The 26,193-nt window shown below is 41.5% G+C and overlaps 1 protein-coding gene across 2 annotated transcripts; it reads right to left on the bottom strand.

The window, feature by feature from the left end:
* Positions 1-6,656: 6,656 nt before the first annotated feature.
* LOC128266399 (probable cytochrome P450 12e1, mitochondrial) lies at positions 6,657-8,769 on the bottom strand. 2 transcript variants are annotated; one of them, XM_053002891.1, is made up of 6 exons: positions 8,676-8,769; positions 8,529-8,619; positions 8,199-8,442; positions 7,990-8,106; positions 7,481-7,931; positions 6,657-7,369 (listed from the first exon to the last, which is right to left on the bottom strand). In XM_053002891.1, exons 1-6 carry the CDS (start codon positions 8,751-8,753, stop codon positions 6,776-6,778), a joined length of 1,575 nt encoding a protein of 524 aa, XP_052858851.1. In that variant the 5' UTR covers positions 8,754-8,769; the 3' UTR covers positions 6,657-6,775. The 2 variants fall into 2 exon arrangements, with proteins under 2 accessions (XP_052858851.1, XP_052858852.1); XM_053002892.1 differs by lacking the exons at positions 8,529-8,619; positions 8,676-8,769 and having other exon boundaries at positions 8,199-8,237; positions 8,296-8,398.
* Between the last annotated feature and the right edge of the window lie 17,424 nt (positions 8,770-26,193).

Raw genomic sequence — 26,193 nt, 5'->3', positions numbered from 1 at the left:
GGTGCAGGCACTTGGGTTCACCTGTTTTCCTCTGTTTTTTGTTTGTGTGTCGCGGATTTATATTCCACTCACCCGTCCCCTTCAAACGAAACTGTCACATTTCAGGTTACATTTTTATTTATTACATTTATTATGAGAAATTCTGCATGCGCGCATACTCAAGTGTTGAAATGCAATAAAAGTGAGATGCCAAGCAGTGAGAAGCCCGCATCCCAGAACCATTTTCCCACTTTTCCATTTCCCAGCCCTTTTCTACTTCCACTTCCCATCCCATTTTCCATTCGCAACTACGTGCATGAATATTCGCTCACCTTTTTCAGTTTCTTTTTTCCGAGCTTTTTTCCTGTTTTTTGCCCCATACGCAATTCGCATAATTTTACACACGAAGTAATTTCGCAACACCCCTTGCACACACACAAGCCCTCACATAACTCACACACTCGCAGCTCCTTTTGAATTTTCACACCAATTTTTCAACTCGACAAACCCGCTTGGCGAAAAAAAAAGAAGCGGTGAAAATAAAACAGCAGCCAAAGAAGGAAAAAAAGGATACCCCTTATGCCCCACATAAGAAGGAGTTCGGGGGAAGGACTATCATCAGCATTCCACGGGAAACGCTCGCTGATGTGCGAGAAAAACACATCCTGCAGATGGAAATGGGAAAAGCGGGAGGGGGCCATGGAGATGGAGATGGAAATGGGCGGAGGAAAATCCTCAATCGCACGGCCAGTCCGCCGTTGGTTCGTCTGTTAGCCCAATTTGAATGCGCTGGCGCATATATCATTCCGGTTGACAGGACAATTCTCTTATCTGCGCAAAGCCAACACAACAGCCACACCAGGCCAGGATGGCGGGATATTTCTGGCCCGGCCCGGCCTGGCCAGAAGCAGCAGCATCTGAATCGGACTCAAAGCCCGGCCAAAAACCAGACCAGAGCCAGACCAGGCCAGACCGAACCCGAGGCCAGCAGCCAGCAGCCAGAAGCCGGATTCAGAGCCACAGAAAAAGCCCGGCAGCTTGTCCTCCGGCCGCTTTGTTCGCCGTTCATGTCCTGGCTAAGTGTCACTACCAAATGAATTTTTAAAAGTGCGAACAATAAATGTTCTTGTCAAATCAAGTGCAGCTCAACGTTCATAGATCGGAAACTGATTAAAGTAGTTTTCTCTAACTTTAACTGAATGATGAATTCCATTTAACGAATTTGGCAACGTATTATTCACTTGAATTTTATTTACACATAATAAAAACAAACAGATTTTTATAGTCTGTACGTAAATTTAACAGTTTAATACTGCAACTAATTTCTTCGTTTTGATCGTAATATTTGTTTGGATTGGCTGTAAATATAAATATTTATATTAAATTTTATTTTATATCTATAAAAACGAATTAAACATTGTAATCATCTTTAAGAATTTATACGGAATACTTTGATACAAATTAAGATAAATAATTAGAAATACGAAACAAAATTGTTTGTTTGCCAAAATGTAATTGTAAAACTATTTCCTTTGGGTTTTGATTTAACGTTACAAAGTTTCTTCCTGATATTAAGACATGTAAGACAATACACATAATTAAAATACTTTAATCATTTAAAAGCAAAATGTAGCCTTTAGATCACGCCAAAAACTATTTAAACTTTCTGAAAAAATGCATAAATATATGTTCTACAGTCCTTGCCCCACCTTACACCAAACACGAAATCAAAATTCTGTTGAGCAGCAATCAATGTGCTTATGGGAATCTCAGAGCCATTAGGAGAACATGTTTTGATGAAGTCGCGCCGTCACAACACCACTCAGCCACTCGTCCAATGGAAGCGGGGACCCGTACGTGTGACCCATTTATCAGCCAGCTGCAGCCCAAAGACAATCCAAATTAACGCACAACAACAGGAGCAGCAACACATCGGAGGTCCTGGTCAATCACAATCTCCGTACTCTGTATGGTATGTGTGTGCCGGCTTGTAATTTGTACAAGCTGCTGTTGTCGTCGTTGTCATTAAAAAGCCATTTCGCCCATATATCATCGCAGGCAGTCCGCCCCCAATCCGATCCCTCCAGCTCCGCTCTCCGCCTCGTCCGGCGACCTGCGTCCTTCGTCCTTCGTCCTGCCAGGCATATAAATTACTTTATGATATTGTTTTGAACCTGCGCGACAAATAATATTGTCAGCGATTGGGGGAGGTTGGATTTACTGTCGTGAGTGGGGTGGATGGAGGGGGGGTGGGAGGTAAGAGGTCATGTCGCCAGCTGGCAGCGTCAAAAATTGAAAGTTTCTGTGCCGGATTGGCAAGGCGATTGCGATTGAGATTTAGTCAAGCGAGCGAAACGCTTTAACCGCACTTATGGCCCATTTGAATATCCTGTGATCCTGTTTGCCCCCTCTGCCACCTCCTTCTGCCACTTGGACTCCGTGTGTCCGGGCAATAAAAACGTCACTGCCAACCGGCGCTCGCACACATTTTTTCGGGAGCTCTCTCTCTCTTATACGCACTTATCAGGACCCCAAACTCGGGCGAAGGAAGCAAGGACATCAGTGTCAATTCAATTTTATTTTCATTGTGTCATAACAATAACATAAAATTAAAATAACATAAAAGGGAAATTGAGGATGCACATACACGTACAAAGTGTCAGGGGAGGGGGGTTTGGGGGGATGGAATATCCTGGGGAAAAGAAGCGGACGATTCAACGCGGCGTGAAATCGTCAGGCAGTTATCCTTGGCTACATTTCATCAGCGGCAAACATTTAAAAAAAATAACGAAACAAACACACAAAGGATGCGCAAGGAAGAGCCGAAGGAACGGAGGCGGACAAAAGTTGTGCATAAAACAGGAAACGGAAACACATCAGCGTGGCGGAAGTCAAAAAGTCGTCACATTCACATAACAATGATGGCAGCCATCGCATCCTTCTGCTGCTGCTGCCGCTGCTTCTGATTTCATTGTTTTGCCTTTTTTCAGCTCACATGTGGGTGGTTGCCATGACGTAACAACATTTATGGCGTAAAGTAAGTAACGTAATAATGTCGCCAACAGTTACCAAAAAAGCTGAAAAAGATAAAAAAAAGGGGGAAAACAGCAGTGGGCTGCCAGTGGCCGACAATGGCTGCCCCCATTTTTTTGTTATCCTTCGGCGGCCAGGATAACTCGCTTTCTGTCTGGGCCGCCGCTTCAGCTGCTCCTGCTCCTGCTGTTGTTGTCATCGTTGTCACTGTCTTTTTGTCGTTGGCAGGAATTCATTTGGAAAATTAATAAAAATATATACACAGCAGCAGTTTTCTGCTGGCGCTTTAAGGGTCGCGGATTAAAGAGCTCCCAATTAACCTGTTAACTGTTAGTCAAGAAGTCTAAAATAATACATAAGTGTTTTCATTCAAGGTGTAATTGTATACATTTTCGGTGTCCTCAAAAATACTTCTACAAATATGGTAATAAGTAACTGACACTTACTACTAATCAGGAATCCCCTATCACTTGATTCATTTTCCCTAAGTGCCTGTTCATCAAAACTTCGATCCCCAGCTCAAGACATCATTAATGCCAAACAATCTAATAGACAAAATGTATACCCCGCACCTTAAAAAGCAAACAATTCAAATTTCTGCCGGCATTATCTGCGCCTGGAGGAAATCCACCCAATTGGGGCGCAATTTTTCAATTTCCCATGAAACGCATATTTGGAATACAATTCGATTAGAAATGCTTTGCTTTTCGAAATAATAAATTAAATTTTTCCACCGCCGCACCCCACGCAAATTTCCAATGCCATTAACACCATCTAGCCCCTGTTTTTATTTATTTATTTTGTTTTCTTTTTTTTTTTTATTTCTGTGGGCCTCGCGGGGTGCAAAAGGTTGCGAAATTGCGACTTGTTGGGGAATTCCTGCGGCAGCGGTCTGGAAAAAAAAGGAAAAACGCGGGGGAATCAATTTCCTGCAAAACAGAATCCTTAGAGCCTGCGAGGGCTTTTCTTAAAATAACAAAATTACTTTCCGCATGCAGGCCAAGTCAAGCCCAACCGAGTCGCTCCGATCCGATCCGATCCGAGCGGAATGCCATTGACAACCATTAATCATGGACGCCTGTCAGGGCGGGTCGCCATCTCGGGGGGTGGAAAGTGGGTGGAGATGTGGGTGTGGGTGTGGGTCTGGATGTGGGTCTGGATGTGGATGTGGATGTGGATGTGGATGTGGGGTGTCTGGCGATTGTCCTGCACTGCAATGTTGATACTTTTTTTGCCTTTCCTTTAAACTCAGCCTTCTGTGGAACATGCTAATGCCTGCCACTGGGGCTCAAGTCATGCTCTCGGCTTCCAGCCACGCCCAGCTGCGAAAATTGACAAGCCAGCCGAGTGCGTTGTGTGACATGACACTTGCCAAGGACCAAGGACCAGGCACCGGCACAGGCACCAGGAATTGGAATAGGAACAGGAGCAAGGAGCAAGGACCAACGAGGGCGTGGGCGTGTGCCCGGCCAGGTCGGAGGCGTTCAGGGGAAGTCAGGTTATGTATGCCATCATTAGACGTGGTCCGTTTGCCACGCCCGTGCTGTTGCAAATTGGCAGCTCGGCAATGGACGACCATCATGTCATGTGCCAAGATCTGACACACGGAGGCGGTGGTGTAATCGGAAAGTGAGTACCATGACAAAAATTTAGGAAATTTAAATGTAAGACAATTATCAGAACTGCCAAATATCTAAGGACATTGTTAAGCAATATTTTGTATCATTAAAACCTAACACAAAAGGTTAAGAGAAAAGCTATCGTTTCAAATTACCTGAATCAAAAACGATTTGTTTTAATTTTATGAACCTCTGATTTATAACAACTATTAATTTATATGTAATTTATATATAATTATTTGAAATAATTCAAACTCTTCAACGGTCTTAAAAGCTAAACAAGAGTTTTTTATAAAAACGTTAAAATTCATAGCTCATTACAACCTTTGTATATAACAACATACCAATTGTTCCGTGATATTTTCTCGCTGTGCACTAGGCCAGCCCCTCATGTTGATGGCAAGTCAAAGTTCAATGCGAAAAGCCGAAATTCCAATTGCCAAGATGCAGAACGGAGGATGTAGGAGAAGGAGTAGGCTGGGACATTGTCTAATTGCTCACTTTATGGGCATTTAAAGGGGGCTATTGGAGGCTTTAGAGGGGGTGCTGCCATGTCATAAAGTGCAAATGCCCCGCCCCGAAAATCCAACAACGAAAATTGCGAAATGCGCGCTGAAACTGTGATTTGTGTGTACAGCCGATACTTGACATGCATTTTCAATTTAAAGGCCAGCACCTCGGCCACGCCCCCTACCTTTGGCAGGACATCTCCTGGCCAATAATGAATTCCATTCGTTTTGTCTGTAGCCCCTCACCCACCCGCACCGCCACCCCCATTCCCATTCGCATCTCCTACTGCTGTTCATTTATGCAATTGCAAATGCATTTCGTCCTGGGCACAAGTTGCGAGTCCTTGGCCAGGAAACGTGACAGAACAGCGGGCAGGGAATCCGAGTACCCCGGCAACGATAGAACTTTATGCACTGCAAGCCGGGAGCATGGAGCAAAGGAGCAAAGGAACAAGGAGCTGCGGACCCAGCATTGACATTTCAAGTGGACCCCATCCTCGGAAGCGCCATCAGAATAGTTTTAATAATGCACAAGACGACGGCCAACGAGTGAGTCCGGTCTGCAGCATAAAATCCAGGACATACGAGCAGGAGTTTTTAGCAGAAAATGTTAAGGAGGAGGAAATGCAGAAGGGAGGGGGGCAGATAAGACCGGGCACAAGTAACTGAAAGAAATAAAAGAACCAGAGGAACAAACATGAAAATTCAATGCAACTTTGTCTATTCGATGTCAAAATGAATACTTTTGCATTATTTATGTCGGCGCATTTGTTTGTCCAACTACAACCGATAACGAAGGACGAGCAATGGACTGTTGGAATAAAAAGGATGGAAAGGGCAGGGGCAGCCGTTGAGTGAGCATACAAATTGCTAGGCACGTTGAAGGCTTAGAGCTTACAACATTTTGATCTTAAACTTGAGTTTAAAGACTTAGTACTCAGTTTGACATAAAGGTGGCGCCTTTGGTGATCTTTCGCGAAACTATAACATACTTGTAGGCTTTGGCATTTAATTTTAAAGACCATATATATTAAACATCTTGTATTTAAACATTTTTATTTAGCAACCAAGTAAATGAACAGTATTTACGTATTTAAATTACGTTATTTTATAAAAAGTATACATTTTTTTGCCTGAATATCTTGTTTGACAAACTTTAATTCGCATATTTTATTAAATTTTCCAGACATCTGAGATTCCACCCCTATATAAACACCTCTAGGAATCTTTTTCCACCGCCTTCCTGTCAAGTGCCCTTCTCAGATGGCCGGCAAATGCCAAATTTATTGTGGAACAGTCATAAAGATATGTTGACTCAAGTGGATGTTGCTGTGCTGAGCTCAAGTGGACACTTCACCGACCAGGACATGTGTATGCGACCAGAACCACTCGAAAGTCTTTAGCCAGACACCAAAGAGCTGCTCACTCAGCCAAATAAAGGTTAAAATGCAAGTACAAGTTATCGAAATCAGAAAAGCTTACAAATTTATTATGTAATATAATTTTAAGGCAAAATTTGTATAATTTTGGTACAATTTAACAAATACTTTTTATTACAATATATGTGAATGACAGTTTTTAATTTATGTTTTTTATCGTTCAATGCCTGAGTTCGTTTACAAGGATATATTAATATTAATCGTTGCGCTCCACAAACTTGAACTTAAAGGGAATATTTGGTTGCACAAAAAACTTAGCTTTAAAGGCATTTTCGATGGGATAGTCGAAGCCGATCTGGAAATTCCTCACCAGCCTGGCAATGGCTATCTCCAGCATCATGTCCACAATCCGCTTGCCAGCGCAAGCCCTTGGCCCAAAACCAAAGGGCAAATACATAAAGGGAGTAGCAGTATCGCCCACCAGATGGGAATTCGCGTTCGATTCATCGCGCAGCCATCGCTCGGGGATAAATTCCCGAACCTTGGGCACAAACTGCTCCATGTTGGCCATCTGGTAATTGGCCGCCATGCCCACATCCGTTCCGGCCACGACTCTGTATCCACTGAGGACCACATCGTGCGGCATGCGGCGCATGGTTCCAGGTCCTATGGGGTACAAGCGAATACCCTCCTTGATGCAGGCCCGTAGATAAGGCATGTTGCTCATATTTTCCATGGTCAGCGGTGAGTCCTTGTTGGGCAATATGCCCCTGATCTCCTCCAGAAGTCGAGCCTGTTTTTCAGGGTTCTTGGACAAACTCAGCAGTATTCCAGCAAGGGATACTAGGGTCTGCGGAAAAAAGAATTTTTAATAGTAGAATATCACACATAAAACAGTTCAAATAATGTTAAAGGTTTTTATGCGTCTATGATAATTGTCCATTATTAAATGGAAACTCACCGGATCCGCTCCGGCGAACAGCAAGTCCATGGCTATAATCACAGCTGTTTGGCGATCAAAACGAGTCAATTTCTCCAGCAGGCTTTTTTCCAAGCTGATCTCTGTGAGTTTTCCAGCCTTAGCATCCTCCTCTATCCGCTTCAGTGCATTCTCTATGTGGAAATAGCAAAAGTCCGTAATGGTGTCCAACGAACGCATTAGTTTCTTAAAACTTGGTATTGGAAAGTACTTCCAAAAGGCCGGCATCATGTCCAGCTGGAAACCCAACTCCACCACATCCTGCAGAGAGGATACCAACTTTTGAATATCCTTATTTTCACGTTGGTCTCCCAATAAACCAAGATGTGCATTCAAGGCGACGGAGCAAATCGATTCAATCACCAAATGGCGAATGTCCATGGCAAAGTCATCTGGCATCTCTTGGGTGACAGGATCTCGAACAGAACGGATGCTGAAATTAAATTAAGGATGCTAAGAAAGAAAATATTACAAGAAACCAGTGTACTAGCCGTTCCAGAAACTCATCGCTGACTTGCAGTAAGTTCTTCATATAAAGCTTGGCATTTCGGGGTTGCAACAGAATTGGGTTCACAGAAGTTCGCATCTTTCCCCAGGCAGGACCATTTCTAAATATATAATAAAAATAATGCTTATTTTAAATTTTTTAAGCTAAATTTGGCTAAACTGGAAACCTCTAAAATTAGTTTGATTCACTTACCCCGATGTGAGACCATCATAGCCATCGAATACCTCTCGCCTGTGAACTTTCTTAAAATAGTCCATTACCTCGAAGCTCCTTCTGTGCGGATACTGACCCTCGTTTCGGAAGACAATTTCATAATCCTGAGGGTTCATGGTGAGTACCATATCGGTTCCAGCCACACTGGGCATCCGAAAGATACTGCCGTATTTTCGGTTCATGTCGAGAAACATTTCGTGAACCGGTAAATTCTTATAGCGACCTGAAGAGAGAGTTTTTAGTACGAGATCGGTAGCTGTCCAAATGCCTTGTAGAGAGACACAACTGGAAAGCTTTTCCACTACTTACCGCCCGGTAGAAAAGCTCGTACCAATTGCAATTTGCTTGGTCCCGGAATATCGGCATAGGGTTTGGCCTCCTCAAAGCTCACCGTAGAGGTCTATCAAACAAAACACATATTATTCACATTATTAGCCTTTTAAATATTTAGCTCACCTTATGAGCCAAACCCCTGTATAGCTGGTAGATCTGCCTCGCGATCTGTTTATTTGCGTTGCACCGCTTTGACAACATATTGCCTACTGAAATACTCTGCTCTCTCTAACTTTCGATTAGGAAACTTTCTTGATTAATTCACTTTAAGTGAGCTTTGCAAAGCTTTTAGTTCGCTCTCTTGCTCAGCTGGTGAATATTTGATTAATTTTGTTTATGTTTTTTTTTCTGTTTTGCTTTGGTAGCTTATTTCGTCGAAAAGATAACAAAACTTATAGAATAGCTTTTAGAGATGTCATAATTTGACTATTTTATACATACACATTTGCTTGTTTTCTTTGATTCGTTGAAGAATGAAATACTTAAAAGTAACTGTAGTCTATGAATAAAAAAACCTTCTTAACTTAAGTTATCATAAAACACTAAACAATATTCCATTATATTAATTTTAACTCCATTCTTGCCCACTCTTATTATGCATTAGGTATACGCCCCGTGGTATATGTGCGACTTTAAAACATTGCTTAAACTAAACGGAGCCAGCCAGAAATTTAAGCCTGTCACTAACACACACTCCGAGGGCAACATCCAGACAAAGGCAATATCAGCAGTGACAGAAAATCTATATAGGCGGCCCAGACTGACGGCTATAATAAAATCGATTTTTTATGTTTTTGGCAACTGACAAGGACGCTTCGCTGCGATGGGACGCGTCTCGACCAGCGGCCCCATAAATATATCCTTACACACACACACACAAACAAATGGAGTGAAACCCAGTCACACACACAGGGAGACTCACTCTCACACACACACACACACACAGAGACAACTGATGATGGGCATACAAAAGTTGACCTCGACTTTGAGCTGTCAAAGCCAGCTAACTAAACTGACCTAAACCAACAAAAATCGACTTTTGCAGCCTAAACACAAAGCCTGAGGATGACAGCCCGGAAAAAAGGGGGCGTGGCATTTGATGGGGGGGGGGGGGGGGGGGGGAGTGTTAAAATACAAAATATCAGCATGACGCAATGATTTCCGGACGGGAGTGAAAATGAAACCTGTTGGAGCGGCGAGCTGTTGGCAATATAAACAAATTCAATTTGACAGCTGACAGCGACGGCGGTTCAAACACACATAGGGAAAGAGAGAGAGTACCACACGCACACACACAAACTCAGACAGGGAGAAAGCAACACAAACCCACTCAAAACACAGAGAGTAACAAACAAAAGCCGCAAGTAATAAACTTTTACGATCTGTTTTACGGCCGCGCGGCACGTGCAACTAGGCCCAGGATATTTTTGGTGTAAAGGGGTGGTGGGGAAGTGGAGGTTGTTGCAACATAAATTTAATGAAGCTAAAAGCGAGGCGCAACAACAATGCAGACAACCCACACACAACACACACACACACGCACACAGAAAGAAAGGGAAAAAAGAGCGGTTCACATGCTGAAGCGGAGTTTCAATGGAGGCTGGGCAATAAAAATAAAATAAAAGTAAATTGTTCAAGGCCAGCCATATTTTATGTTATTATTTTACAAATAGCGTACAGAGGGCGGGGGAAAAGTTCGCAATAGAAAGTCTAGGAAGAAAGGGAGATAAAAGAAAGGGAGTGGAGTGGAAAATGAGAGTTAGTAAAACGATTGCATTTTTTGTGTGCACAAAGTAATATACATTTTGAAATCATAAACCCTAATTGTTTTAAAATCTTGATATTAAATAAAGAAAAACTACGAACACTTGGCATTACCTAACTATAGCTTTTTCTATACCCAGTTCCAAAAAATTATAGAATAAATTCACTATAACCAATTATATATGAAAATATCACTTTATTTATAATATATCTCTAGGAAGTGTTATTTTTGAGGACTAATTTAATTAAGAAGATCAGGAGAAAATAGAAATAGTGCCCTAAAATCAAATTTGTTTACAAGTTGTAGAAATATTCTCACATACAGGAAATCTGATTATAATTTTCCCCTCAGTGCACAGATTTTGATTTTGTTTTGCAGCGAAAATCGAACAAATTTCGCCGCATGACTTATACCAAAAAAAAAAATATTTTTTAAAGGGGATGCTAGCCAGATCCTGGACTTTCCCCGCCCCCTTTTAGTGTTGTTGTGTCTGCGACACAAAAACGTCAGAAGCACTCACCGAGAGCATTCGCCGCTGGCCTTGCCGCAAATGCCATTGATGGATGATGCGCCTGCCCACTCGCCCATTCACCCACTCAGCCGCCCACCCACTCAGCCACCCAATTCCGGATTTCACCCCTGTTTGAGGGCAGAAATAAAAACACTAAAACCTGCAATTTGTATGGAATACATCAGCAGCAGCCAACGAAAGTGGACGCATACGGTGGCCAGAAAGAGGCGGCATTATGTGAGACCCGAGTCCTGAGTTCTGAGTCCTGAGTTCCGGGTCCTGAGCTCCCCCAGTTCTGAGTTATAGAAGGCCATAACCTGCACTCGCCTGCCCTCTCCTGTCTCTTTCTCGCCGCTATATCGCTCTCTTTTCAGCGCGCTTTATGATTGCCAGACATAAATAAGCGGCAAAAGCACCCCGATGTGTGGGCTTTGGGTGTCCCGTGTCCAAAGTGCACTTCCCGTGTCCCTTTTGGCGAGTGTTTCGGGTGCTTCACCTGCCTGGGAAAAGTCTCGGGACACTACCGCCAGCGAGTTCTTTTCGGAGTCCTGCACTCCTCTTTTCTGCCCCCCGCGCTGTCAACGCCGCCGACAGCTGGATAAATGTGTATCTATGCGAGATGGCCCTGTCCCTCGTCCGCCGCCCCTTTTTCTTTTCATCTCCTGGATGTGCTCGGCTCATCTGTGTCCTTTTCTCCTGTCTGCGCATCTTCTCTTCGGCGAGCTGGTGTGCGTGTTTTGAGCCAAAGTAGCAATTCATCATAGAAAATGGCGGAAGTAAGCTTCCCTTTGTGGGGTTGCACTGCACGAGTGTGTGTGTGGATGTGTGTGAGTGGGTGACACGCACTCTTCGACTAGGGCTTCAATTAAAATAGGATAGTGGATTAAATAAAAACTTAAATTCGCTTAGGTATATTTTCATTTGTAATGCTAAAAAGTTATAAAAGTTATATTTTTTGTTCCTCCCCAAAACATTGGTAAGATGCACGATTAAAGTTTAATTTCTTTTTTTTTATAAAAATATTTTTAAATAATAAGTGTAAGTCAATGAACTGAGGTATGAATTTCAGTAACTTACTTAGATTAATCTAAATTAAAGCTAATAAATATATTTATGCCAAATTTCACAATTATATGATGAATGTTTTTTTCTAAACTTAATAAATAAATAAATAAACCAACATATAAATACTAAACCAAATTCTTAACGAATAAAGGCTTAATAAAATGAACAATAAAACAGTATAGTCCAGATGAAATAAAAAGGACATTTTTGGTTCTCAATACGGACATTTATAAGGCAAATCTTTAAAACTATAAAGTATAATATTACTGCTTGTCTGCCTTAGCAACAGATCATTTGATCCAAACCAAATTAAATTAAGAACCTCCGCCTTAATTTTATTGGGCATTTTACTTCATATGTATCTGTAAATAATTTCCAATTCGGATCCAGCATCTAAGCAGCCATCCAGGCCAATAGAACTAAAACTAGAGCAATCAAATGTCACTTTGCACACACTAAAGTGTTATGGCCCCATCTCGAGATGCCACATGCCCTAGCCATTTGCAGCTACATGAAAAACGCATCTTCCATCCACTTAACGGCCCACCAACAAGCTACTATACTATTAAACGACAAGGACAGGTTTTACAGCCTCGAGGACTTAAGGATCCAAGATGAGCCGGCGAGCCAAAGGCCAAACTCATCAAGTTTGGCTTAAGAGACGGGCATTTAGTTAATTTTAAATGCTGATTAGAGCACTTTGCAGCGGGCAACCGGGGAATCCCCGAAGTGAAGTGCTCCAGAGACCCAGCATATGTGGGAGTAACTTATAATTTTATTATCATTACCAGCGGCGAGTGTCTTATCAGCAGAGTTTTACGAGGCCACAGATCGCAGAGGGGTCATGTTCGGCTCTTATCCCTTCCGAATGAAAATAAACTCTGGCTTAAAATGTTTACGATGCGTTGACGACATCGTCATCGTAATCGTCATCGTCATCATTATCATTATCATCATTGTCATGGGCGAGGGTCTGTGTTTATGGCCCTTTTATGCGCTTTTTATGCGCCATTCCTAACCTCGATTTAATTGTTTAGCCGGTGACAATCATTACCCCCAACATATGTACGAGTACACAAATACCCGGCCAGACAGTGGCTGAGTTTTACGACTCCAAGGAGCTGTCAATTTGATGTCCTCAGCGCCATTGACAACCCATCGCCTCGCCTCGCATCGCCCACCCATCCTAATAAAAACATGAAGATTACGCTTTATGGCCAGGGCGAACTCAACTCAACGGAAGTTGTAAAACACTCAAGTGTAATGATGCCAGAGCTTTGCATCCGCCCAGCCGACACTCTTTTGGGTGTGAAAACTAACGCCAGGATTTCCCTCTGCCGGCTGAAGGACTCTCGTTTTACGACTCTTCGATTTTACGATGATAACATCTTCGATGCATCGCAGCCGCTTATTATTTTTCTATTACATTACAATTTACAGCATTTGATGAGTGATTTTACGATCATTAAATGGAATCAGATTTGTCATTTGCCGTGTTAAATAAAGCGCAAAATTTACAGGTTGTCATACTGTGATGTCGTAAAATTTGGCCAAATCCAAATCCAAATACAAAACCTCAACCAGAACCAGAAGCATTGAGCTATTTGTGCTGTTTCTTTTTATGGCCAGACTGTTAACCCACAGAATGCCATCCCAGATCCCCTTTGTGGCTGCCGTGGAAGGTGTAAAAATGTTCCGCCATTACTATCATTGTTTTTACTGCCCATCTTATGACCCTGTCTGGAGGACTCCGTCTTGAGAGTCTCTGTTTTGGCTGTTTATTCAAGCGCGAAAATGGATTTGTTTTTTACGACTTGATTATTATGACTCCGACTGCGTTTGATTACAAATATTATACCAGCAAACGGCTTCTCTCCCTGGTCTTTGTGGCATTTTTTCATTCAATCCTGCTCAGTGAGCTTGTAAATGGTTTTGGTTTTTTGATTTTGTCGAGCAATTTGTTGCTTATGTTTATTAATGAGCAATCATTCGGTGCAGGCTGAAATAAACCAACACGATATGGAATTTCCTTACTTGATCCAGCAGCCACAAATAGTCGACTTGAGTTTTAGGTGTCCCCGAATATTTTCTTGATTAAATTCCAGCCCCCACCCGCAATCTCCTCCGTTTTTCGTTCCATCAGCGTCAGTCGCCTGGACAATGGAGATGCAGCATAAAGAAACAATTTTCTCTGGCAGCAGGGAAAAGTGCAATAAAATAAAATTAAATCTGCAATTTTGAGGTTTTTCTATTGCCCATAAAAAGTGTCTGCATCTGTGTCTGGCTTTTCTTGGCTTTTCTTTGAGGGGGTTCTGCATTTTCCATTGCATTTACCTTTGACCCACCTAAATGGCAGTCATGCAAAAGCACGATCTTGATTAAAATTGAAACAACTTGTGAGAGTCTTCAGTTTTTTGCGGCGGCAGTGAGAAAACCATTGTCTCGGTGTGTCAAAGCACGTTTTATGTCCGATTTCCCACAAATTAAGCTCAATTGTTGTGGCAATTTTTTTGCCTGTTTAGATAAGTTAGCAAGGTAGCCGGCAAAATGGTGTTCAATTCATGAAAATAGAGAAAAATTGACTTTAATAAGAATTGACGTATATTAAATACTTTAAAGACACTTTAATGGATATCGTTTACTTAAATATTTATCTGGGTTTTTTCCCCCATACTAATCGATGCAAATTCAACTCGAATGGCGTGAAGAAAAGCTAAGCTACGCAGCCTCGCATAATTCGGCATGAAAATTCCGAATTCAAATAGCTAATTCAAATTTGTTCACGCTGATAAAACGGGAAAAGGGAGCCGAGCCGAGGCAGTGGAAATTTCTTGGGCTTATCAGCAGGGAGACAAAGGCTTGGGCCCCGGATGAGTGATGGGCTCTGGCTCAATGCCCGCGAGCTAGAACTCTGGTGTGCCACGGCCCACCTAGCAGATAAGATTACCTAACCCTCGGAATCCGTTCAACCCCTCGTCCTGCCACAGGACTCCCCGCTGGCAGTTCCAATGAAAAATGAGTTAATTAAAGCCACGTTCTGAATGCCAAGGCGATCAAATTCAGTTGGCAAACTTTACCCCTCAGATAAAACTGAACTGTAAAATGCAAAACATTCAAATTCCTTGTTGTTGCCGCCGCTGTCCAAGGCGCTTATTAAATCAAGTTAATAACTTTTAGAGCCGCAATAAAAGTGTCAAAGATTATAGCATAGTTATAAGGGCGCTTTCGGGGGCACAGGCGAAAGCAATTAAATTCGGTTTAATTACGACGCATTTTTGTTTCGGCCAGGATGCGAGGAGGCCCGGCCAGGATGTTTGTTAATTTCAACGCCTCATGCGGCTCGGTCAGCTCTGATAAAATGGCAGACAAACGCGCAGAGCCGGAAAATTTTTGTGACCAATTTCGTCGTCGTCGCTGCTGTCCTGAATGTCCTGCTTGTCCTTCTGTCCCCATTCCCGTTTTCGTCCACACATCCTTTGCTCGTTTTGCATGCGCAGCATTTGCTGGCGGAGATTGGCAGCAGATGCACTCGGAAAAAATAAAGAAAGATTTACAGAATGTTGTTATTATTTTAATGGGCAAGCGGTAAGTTCATAGGATTTTATGGTTTTTACAAAAAATTAATTATTGTTTAACTTATTGAAATTTTACAAATTGCTTTTAATTACCCCTATATAATTATAAACTTCAAATTTGTATTATATTTTTTAAAAAACTTATTGGGGTGTTGTCTTAAAAATGAATTATTTCATGTAGGGCATTACTCATAGCATTAAAAATAAAATAAAAATAGTGCTAGTGCTTATTGGCATAACTAATGCATCAGGAAAAGGCAAAAATTAATTCAAATAAAAATAATTCAACAATTAATTAATTTACCTAAAACATGAAGCTTAGAATTCTGCAACATAGAGCCTTAAATATTAGCAAATTCTATATTTTTTCTTTTAGTGCCTGGAAAGGGGAGCGGTTCGTTTATGTTTATCTGCACGCAGACAGATACGCCGCCTGTCGAGGATGAGCAAAAGGATGCAAGGAGCAGTAGTGCCAGTCGCAGCAGGAGAAGGACCAAGAGCTGGTGCTGAAGCTGGAGCTGGAGCAGTGTGTGCAAATGTTGTGCGAGCCATTAATCACACGATTTCATGAATACATCAGCCAGTGAGGCGCAGAGTCAGCCAGACGATGTCACCAAGACTAGGACAAGTACTCACACAACACACACACACACCCGGTAGAAACGACAGACACACACATGCCGAACATAAACGCAACAAAACGGAATGACTCAAAAATCTTATTTTCAGCTCATGTTGTGCTCGTTTGTTATTTTTTGCTCCCATCGAATCGGAAGGGCGAAGCTGGGCGGCTTTCCCCATGAGTTGGGTGGATTTTTGGGTGGCAACTGAAAAGTCGCCGCACATGCGACCAGTGCAAAGTAGAAATGCAAAGCATTTGGGCCTGTCCAAAGGGTTAAGGCGGGCTCTCGAGCCTCCAGTTGCATTAATGACATCGGTCGAAAAGGGCGGAGAAATGGGAAGTCCTGGCACATGGATGGCCAACCAGGAAGAGGACCAGAATCAGGAGCACTCATGGCATGTGCAAGTCGAAGTCAGAGCCAGTCACTCAAACTGGCTGCGGCTGCGACTGTCACTGGATCTGTCTGGTTTGGTCAGCAGTTGTTCTCCAAGTCCTTCTGCCCTGAAAGGCCCTCCTTTTCCCAATACTCGTTGTTAGTGAGCATTTGGTTGTCAAAAGCAAACCATTAAGCCCTCGACTTTGCCATTATTCGGTACTGATGAGTTGGTAGGGGGTGAAAAGAGGGAACTGAGGTCTTAGAATACATAACAAACTTAAGGAAAAATATATTCGAACAAATTGGAAAAACTTTGATGAGTAACAATATATGTTTATCCTTTTATCTTATTACGAATTTTAAATCAAATTGTGCTCCCTAAACATAAAAAATGGAACTTAATACATTTTATTTACTCCTTACCTTACACTGATAGTTAAAATAAATATTTGGCTGTTAAACTGGAATGGTATACCTATATTTAAAGTGCACGATTTAATACTAAAATACATTAATTAATTCAGAAACTATTAGATTTTAATTAGTTTGATTAAATATGGCTAAAATATTTAAAACAATAAATTTCTTAAGTTTAAGTATTTTTTTCCATAACATATTTCTTATTAATATGACTAATCTAACTAAGTAAATTTATAATGAACCATTTATGTCTGTTAAGTATTGCTGTTCTCGTTTTCAGTTATTTGGCAATGCTTGCAGTATTTTTTGAATTTTCATGAGCTGCCGAAATGAAAGTAATTAACCATGCAGAGTTTTGCAAACTTTTCGCATTTGATTCTTTTTCTTGGGTTTGGCTGTCACCTTGAGCGCAGCAAGTTACGCCAATTTGGCAGCTCATTTGCGAAAAATCCCTTTACACATTCATGCTGATAAACATGCCAGTGAACTTTTAAATACGAGTACAACAGCGGCGGCAGGAGGCAACAATCCTTTCGCTTTATTGCCACACACTCGCCGAAACACTCATTTCCGCAGGAGACAAACTTTTCTTTGGCGGCTTTAAAATAAAGTTTTTTATATTTTTAATTAGATGCACATGAGGTTTTACTTAGCCAAACTTTTGACATCCTGCCCACACAAACGGGCGCACATACACACGGTTATGGCATCTTTAATGCCCGGTCATATTCAACGAGCTTTTGCACTTTGCATGCGCCACTTCCGCCTTTTCCCGCTTTTCCACCCACTTTTCCACCATTTCCACCACCCGCTCCCCCCTTGGCTGCAACTTCCGTACCCGTTGCGCCAAAAACTTTCCCAGCTCGAAACAACAAAAGTGGGAACAACAAAAGCAGAGCTGGAATTTTTACAGACTTATACATCCTGACACATTCCATGCCCCGGACTTTAGTTGCAGTTCTTCCTGCCCTGCATTTCATTCTTGTTTTTTTTTTTGTTTGCGTTAATAATTTGGCATATCAACAAAAGTTTTCACCCAAAAGGAAAACAATCTAAAGCTGAAATTACTTGAAATCGGCTTAGGGAAAGGTACCCAGTTAGCGGAAAGCTGAGAACTTTCCTTTAGCCACGTTGCAGGTAAATGTCAAAATTGATGCCACTCAAAATGCGAAAAACTTTTCGTTGCCTGCAAATTTAGTTGCTCCTCATCTGCCGTTGTTTTAGTTGCTATTTTTCCCCATTTCCCCGAAATGTCCGAGCCAACAATATCAGACAAAGTTTCGCATTGTTCTGCACGACCATACTATATAGTTTGGTAACGAAACCTTGGCAACGCAAGCCTCTGAACCTCGAAAACTCGCAACCCTTAGCACAATTAGCCGGGCCAATACAGAACCGACCAAGCTGTGGAAAAGCGGGGAAAATCAGAGAAAAGCAGGCACAGTTGGCAACATGGCTTTGGGCCTGGGCTTAGCCTAATTATAAAAATGAGACGTCAGCGTCACATTTTCGGGGGCTGCCAGTTACGGGCTGCAAAGGATGGAAAAGGGGACAAAGGGTTGTGTTAGCAGCCGCACGGAGAAATTTTAAATTGAATCAACTTGAGTGCTCATAAATTTTTCTAGGGCTTGCGGTAAGGATTTTGCATTGCGTCACTTGCAGTCCTTTTTGCGCTGGAGGGGGGTGTGCGCAGGTACAGGTGGGAGTGGGTCCCAGAATCCTGGACTCAGGCTCAGACGCAGACTGATACTGATGCTGACATTGCGGCAACTTTCGGTTACAGATACATTGCGGCAAGCAACAAACCTTCCACAAAAAATTGTAAGGAAATTCGGCGCGAATATTTTGCCTTCTTATTTAAACTACACTCAAAAAAATATAGCTTAGTTATTTCATAAAAATAGATCAATATTGATTTTATTTTATGACTTTTAAATATTTTAATTTCCAAAAGTTTTTTTTTGTTAAGAATAGCAAAATTATGTATATATATATATATATATATATATATATATATATATATATATATATATATAATATTTTTAAATTTATGTAAAGTAAGCAAAATATTGTTTAATATGTGTAATATGTTGAGAAATTATAATTTCTAAATTACTTCAATAAAAATAACAAACAAGTAATTATGAAAAAAAGTTAAAGAAGCTCATAATGGTTGTTCCATACTTTTATATGGTTAAACGTATTTAAAGAAAAGGTGTCCTTTTCTTTAAGTGTAGCCATAGTTGCACTTGGATTTGCGGCTGGTGTATCTGTATCCTTATAAAATATCCAGCGAGCTTGCTAATTGCAAGTTTTGCCGAAATATTTCCGAGAAACCCAATTAACTTGTCTGTCAATCAGCAGCCAGTCTCATTGCCGATGCCAGGTTTTTCACATAAATTAATTACTCTCTTCATTTTTAAATATTCGCCGTAGATTTGGTTGAGCAACAGCAGAATCCCGAGAATGAATCCCACGACTCTTGCAGCAATTTAAGGTAATCAAAAAGGGCAAAATGGCAACAAGCTGAGCGGCCAAACAAAGCAAACGTTGACAACACCCACACTTAGATGACTCGCAGCGTGTCGCGGGGTAATTTAAATTTTAATTTTGATCTTAATCTCTTAATGCGAAATAAAATGCCGCACACTGGTGCCCCAAGAGTCGCAGTCGAGCACGAACCGCATTCCGGGTACGGGTACGGGTACGGATGCGGGTGCGAGCACGGGTCCGGGTATCTTTACGGCCCGGAGTACGGAGCATCATCACAGCTTCCTCCAGGACCTCCCTCCTGCAGATATATACGTAAGTACGTTCTTATCTAGACAGTCACAGTTGGCTTCTAATTTACATTTGCTCGCTTGCCTTCTTTCTTTCCCTCGGAATTTGACTTTGCCGTTCTCGCTTTTCCTTTTCTTTAAAAATTGTTATTTATGGCTTTTGGTCTGCAAATAACTTCATCAAATTAGAATCTACGGAGACAGGTGGCCTATATGGAGAAAGGGCAGAAGGTATAGGTCCTTTAATAAACAAATTCAATTCGAAATGTTATTTTAAGTTGTTATAATGTTACTTGATGTTCCATTTGCTCAATACAAAAAAGCCAAGGACCTGCCAACAAATGTATACCCATAAAATATAATTTAAGAACATGTTTTAAGATACAAAAGTAAATAAAACAACGTTTTCAAACAAAGATAGATAAAAAAAAAAATAAATAAACTTACTGATGTAAAACTTTCTAAATGAACTAGCATATATAGCCGTAAATTTTATTTTGTTTTATAAAATATTTTATGATTGAATAATATTTTAAAATTGTGAACCAAAAGAGCATACAAAAGTATTGTTATTTGTTGTTCAATATTGTTTATCAATTCTTCTTTTTCAACTGTTACAGTTTAAGATACAAGCGATATCGTTATTGCTTTTATTACTCTCGCATCAGCCGCACTTGAGCCCATCAAGAGTACGCTTAATTGTGTGAAAAAGAAGCCCTGAGGCTGCAGACTTGATGGGACTATCAGTGTTTTGAGGCATGCATATCATATATATGGGTCCAAAACCATCACAACACCGCAAGCCAATCCCTCGAACCCTGGTTGTTCCTACTGCTTTCGTCCTGCAGATCCAGAGTTAAGCCGGAGCTCTTACCCGACCCAAAATTAAACAGGAAACGTCATGCATTTTGCATTCGAATTTGTCCAGCAGGAACAACCTCTTCTATGGCATTTGCCATCCACTCATCCCATTCCCCCCAACCATAATTGTATTAGATATCGGAGTTCCTCTTCGAGCTCGAGTCTCGACCATTATACAAATGGTCATATTTAATTCGTTCTGCTGGCTATCGAAAAAATGGAAGCCCCCACATGGAGATACGCACATATGCGTGCATCTCCACCTGCTCTGCGTGGGCATTGTACTAAATCCCGTGTCTAATCTGTGGCAATAATGCCGCATATAAAAAGATAAAGTTTCGCAGTGGACAATGTAGGTAAGGTGACCATAAACTTGTATGATTTGTTTTATGGCCAACCGAGGACGTTATTATTGCTAAAAGGCACGCCCCTTCATTGTCCTGCCCCGGCCCTAAACTTTTTTTCGTTTCATTTCCACCCATTTCAGGTAGCGAGTCCTTTGGGTATTGAAGATATCTGCAAGAATGCCGCAATGGGGAGTGATTCGGATTCTGGGGCGGGGGAAGTCAATAAAGCATAATGTGAGCACGTTTTTAATTGGCGCCCGCTGAAAGCTGGAAAAACAGGGACTGCATCCTCCGTGCTGACCAGAAACCAATTAGCGCCAGTGCCCACCAACATCCTTCGTCCGCCAGTATTGGTGGAAGTGGATGTGCGAGGATGTGAGGGTGACTGACTGGCAGGGTCTAATTACGCTTCAATTGCGCCACTTGCATTTAGATCGCTAAATTATGGAAATTTTTTGCAAGGCGCATTTCTTACGCTACGTGTGTCGATGTCTATGTGCGTGAATTTGTGTGCCTACACGGAGCGAAAAAGGATACCCAAGATAAGAAACATTTTTATATATAAAAAAAAACTGTTTAATCCTAATCAGTTAAAAATTTGTATATTTAAGAATTTATATAATTCTGATGTAATTAATATATAAGTGATGCTAAAATAAGAATTAAATTAATTTTTTGTTATGGTAATTAAGACATCTTCTTCTTTTAGTTTCACTACAACTTCAATCAGATTAATGATATACTCAGCTCAGAACTAAGAAAAAGTGATAAATGTAAAAAAAATGTTCGAAAAAAATTAATTTGGTAGATTTTCAAGAAAAAAAAGAAGACAAATATTATTAAATATTTTATATAGCTATTTTGTTCCCAACGCGAAGTTATTCTTTCATATTTCGCGTTTGTATGCACAGTTATGAGCTAAGCAATATTTTTTCTCAGTATATCCGTATGCGTGTGGATGTTTGTGTATGGCGGGCAATTTTAATTTCAAATTGACAAAGCGTAATTAGGCAACCGTCTGTCCCAGAACTGCCCCTCCCCCTCCGCCCCAGCCCAAATTCGAGTCCAATCCCCGGCTAAGGACTCCTGGCCCTAATGTATTTTATTGACGTTGCCGAGGTTATTGCATTGGGCATAAATTAATTTCACGACGCGTAAATTGAGCAGTTTTTGACACAGCACCCCAACTTTTTCCTTTTTCGCTCCCGCAAAGCCAATTATGTGGAGCTGTATTTCCCTCTATTTCTCTTTTTTTCGGGCTGGGTCCTGAGCCTGGTGACAATTTCGCCGCTGCTTACCTAAGATTTTCCCTGTCGTAATTGTGTGCCACACTGCAAACCATTAATTCTCGTTAGCGTCCGAAAAGCAGGAACAACAAGCAAAAGCAATAACATCGAGGGCGACTGAAGGCGGGCGGAGGGCGGAGGGGTGGTCAGCAGCTTGTCAGCTTCTTGGCTTGGTTTTCATATTAATTTAGTTGATTTTTGTGTGAATTAATTAGGCAAAAGGTGAAAATGAAGATGAATGTTTTAATTAGGCCGGGCAGCTGAATGGTGGCGTGGGTGTGGAATGAAACGACGCGGATTTGAATGTCACACAAAGGCATCGCCCGTCCCCTTAGACCCAGTAGTCATGCAACACTTTAAGGACCTTTAAAAGGGCAATCCGGAATCGGGTGCCCGGCCTCTCTTCGCTGGCAAGGGACACCAGTAGAAAATCCCCGGCAAAGGCTTAAGCGATGTCTGACAAAACACCTGAGACATTCAATTATATCGCCACGCGCGGCACCAGAACAGCAAAAGAGGAGCAGGAGGAGGAGCAGGAGCTGGAGCTGGTGCGGGTTCTGGCAAAAGGAAATGGAGGAACAGCCGGAGACAAAGAGACCGCGCTTTGTTGGCTTATTGAATTGTCAACCAACTGCGCTATCAAGTGGAGAAAATTTAAGAATGTATATATATTTATATATAAATTTATATGAAAACGATGTTGCGAAACCCAAGGCCCTTATAATAGTAGATTTAGATCTTTAAGTGTCAGGTACAATGACTTAAAATGTATTTTTTGCGTACATAGTTTTACAAAATATATTGCTGGCAAAAAACACACAAAATGTTTTCCAAAAATTGAAACAATTATTTAATTCCGAAAATATGGTTTAAATATGTTTGTTAAGAATACTAAAAAACCGTTTTTTCTTATATAATAATTTTATTTCAACACATACTAAAGTACAAAGGACAAATTAGGGGCAAAATACTAGCCTTTTATAAGAGAATTCGCTAGTCGTTAGGTATTTGCTGGCCCCTCGAAACTCTAAGCTCGGCCAGAGCCGTTTGGGAAAGAAAAACAATAATAATTTGTTTGGTGGCTTGCAAAAATTGTTAACTGCAGCAGCAATGGCAGGCGCTTGAGAAGGGGATTTCGGTTTAATAAGCGCCAGACGAACGCGACCAGCTGCGTCTTCGGTTCTCGGCCTGTTTGCCCGGACTGGTAACGGCTAAAGGGGAACGGAGATGAAAGGGCCGTGTTCAGAGGGTGTCAGAGGATGTCATAATATTTAGCATACTTCGCCAAAGGAATGTCATGTCGATGAACTGGCAATGGGATTGGAGCAGGGATTCAGCGAGAATCGTGCGGGAATGCAGGGAATTCCGCCGCCAGCCCAAAAATGTGGGCTATGATAAATTCGAACACAACCAGTACTGGAACACGCTTTATGCCCTTTTAATCTGTTGTTAAGTTATGTTTTCCGGCCGGGATACATTTCAACAACTACCATAAAGTTGCTCAATGGCTTGTCAATGTCGGGAGTAAAGTTTTTCGAGCAGGAGCAGGGGACACATTAATAGAGCATCTGGGTGTAACTGAGGCAAGTTTATGTTGGGCAACTTAAAGTCCTGGACCAAACCCCACATAATTCTCCCCACCCGGAGGGTCCGAGCGAGAAGTGTCCCCAAAAAGCTCATTCATACAACATTTAAACAGCAACTCCCGCACACACGAGGGCACATCAACCTTTGGCAGTCAGCGTAATCGCTTTCAACCACTTCAACGGCCATTTTGGGTTACGTTACGCTTTCTCCCTGCGTGTGTGTGTGTGTGTTTGTGTGTGAATGGGATCCCCAAACCCACACACACACACTAGAACGAGAACACAAGGACAAACAAGCAGACATACCTTTATCGCTTCAAAGCACAGAAGCCGTGCTGAAGAGTGGAAGATTTATGGCGGATGTTGGAATTTAATGAAATTGCAAAACGAAAATGTAACAAACTCGACTCTGGAGTGAAAGGGATGCCACTCACACACGCACAAAATGGCGGCAAAGGACAAACAACAGCTGCTGCTAGGATACCCCAAACACACGCACACACACAAGCACACACACACCTTCCACACTGAACATAAAAACTATATCAAAGGTAGTGAAAATAATCACCTTATTTAATCTTATAAGATAGACATATATTAATGCCTAACTTATTATTATTATCAAACACATCTGGTTCGAAAATTGAAAATATTACTTGCTCAATAAAGATTTGTGACAAAATATTGTTTAGGAAAGGTCGTGCATTTCTTTTATGATTGTTAATATTTTGTAAATTAAAGGTAAAAAAAAATGTTTTTCTATAATACATATAATTAAAAAAAAATTGTATAGAATGGACAGTTCAAACCTAACACAATAATCCCAAAGCAAAATATAATTCTTTTCAGTGTAGTGCTTTCCCTTCATGGCTTTTCCAAATACTTGTTTTTGCCTTTAGTCATCAACCCTTTTTGCTCGCTTTCGCTTCTGTTTTTTGTTTAGATTGCTGCTGTGACATCCGCCAGCTCGTTTTTCTAATTTGAATCGCCATCGTTTTGGGGCTGAGTCAGCTTTAAGTTTCGTCAGCAAGCCAGCAAGCCACTGCCACTGGCACTGCACCTCTAAAACCCTATTACCCCATCCCCAAATTAAACCCAAACCCCCTTGAAGCTCCCGCACACACGCAGTGCATTAACACGCACTTGAAAAGTGCAATCTGGCCGCAATTGGAATGTATACCCGGCCGCGAAATGGCGGCGGGTGATAAAACACGTTTTAATATCAGCGGCCGACCTGCACGAAGCCATTGACAATGGACCTCGCTGGGGATCAGGACTATGGCCTCTCCTGCATAGCCCTCATGTCCTTCGCCCGCAAATGTTGCACATAACGTTTTACAAACTTTCGGTTAACTTGGCTGGCAGGCACAAGGACGCTGCAGGCGCTGTTAAAATTCAATGAATTGAAATTGTAAAGCGCGTCGCGACGCCACAGGATATAGCCCACACACACATACACCGATAAACAGACAAATCAACAGACGTACATATACAGACGGAGAAATTCGAGTCATGTTGCACTGAGCATAAAAATGGGGCTAAAAGAAGAAAAATGTTTCTTAGTCTAGAATTTTGATAGCACTATCATATTTAAAGATTGTTTACTTGAAAAATATATAGGAGATTATTTATGGTTGTTCAACTTGGCTTTTCAGCTAACTCTGTCGACAATCTTTTATACAGCCAATTATAATTTTTGCCAGTGTAGGCGTGTGCAGTTCAAAGCCACGGCCATGACTGGCTCAATGTCTGTGTCTGCCCGCGTGTCTGCATCTGTGTTTGTGTCTGCAACACCGGTAATTACCGCCACGTGACAATGAAAATTACCAGCAAACACCGCAGGCAGCCGAAGGACCCAGTACCCAGCATCCAGATCCTTAAAGCCATCGCTGGTCTGGCGGCGTAAATATTTAAGCGCAGGAGCATTTTGGACCATCAGGACCAGGCCCTCATTGGGTGTCAAAAGCCATTGCTTTGGAAGATCTACGACCAGCGCCTAAATGACTCGACTCGGCCAAGTCGAGGACACTTTATGTAAGTCACAGACACGGGACAAAGATGGCAACTGGGAGAAGAAGATGGCAGCATGTCCAGTGGCAGTCGAGAAAAGCGAGAATTTTAGCTGCAATTTGTAAAGCAGGGATGCAAAACCGAAGTTATTGGGGAAAAATAGCAGGATGAAATGTATAGAACGGTGCAAATAAACACTATATATTTATTTATTAAAAAAAATATTTTAATTATGTAAAATATCTAAAAAATAGCTTTTAATAAATTATTATTTTTTGAATTTGTCATAATTCCAGCTAGACACAATAATGTTAACATATTCATTTACTTAAATTACACTTTTTAATAATTTAAAAATGTGTGTTGCAATCTAATAACAAATAGACCTAATTTCTACCAAAACTCTGTATCCCTGCATCAGTTTATGCAGCTGGTCA

This window comes from Drosophila gunungcola, chromosome 3R (assembly GCF_025200985.1).
Source record: "Drosophila gunungcola strain Sukarami chromosome 3R, Dgunungcola_SK_2, whole genome shotgun sequence".
Taxonomy (NCBI): domain Eukaryota; kingdom Metazoa; phylum Arthropoda; class Insecta; order Diptera; family Drosophilidae; genus Drosophila; species Drosophila gunungcola.
Note: the sequence above shows the minus strand (reverse complement) of the source record. Positions and strands in the feature narration are given on the sequence as shown.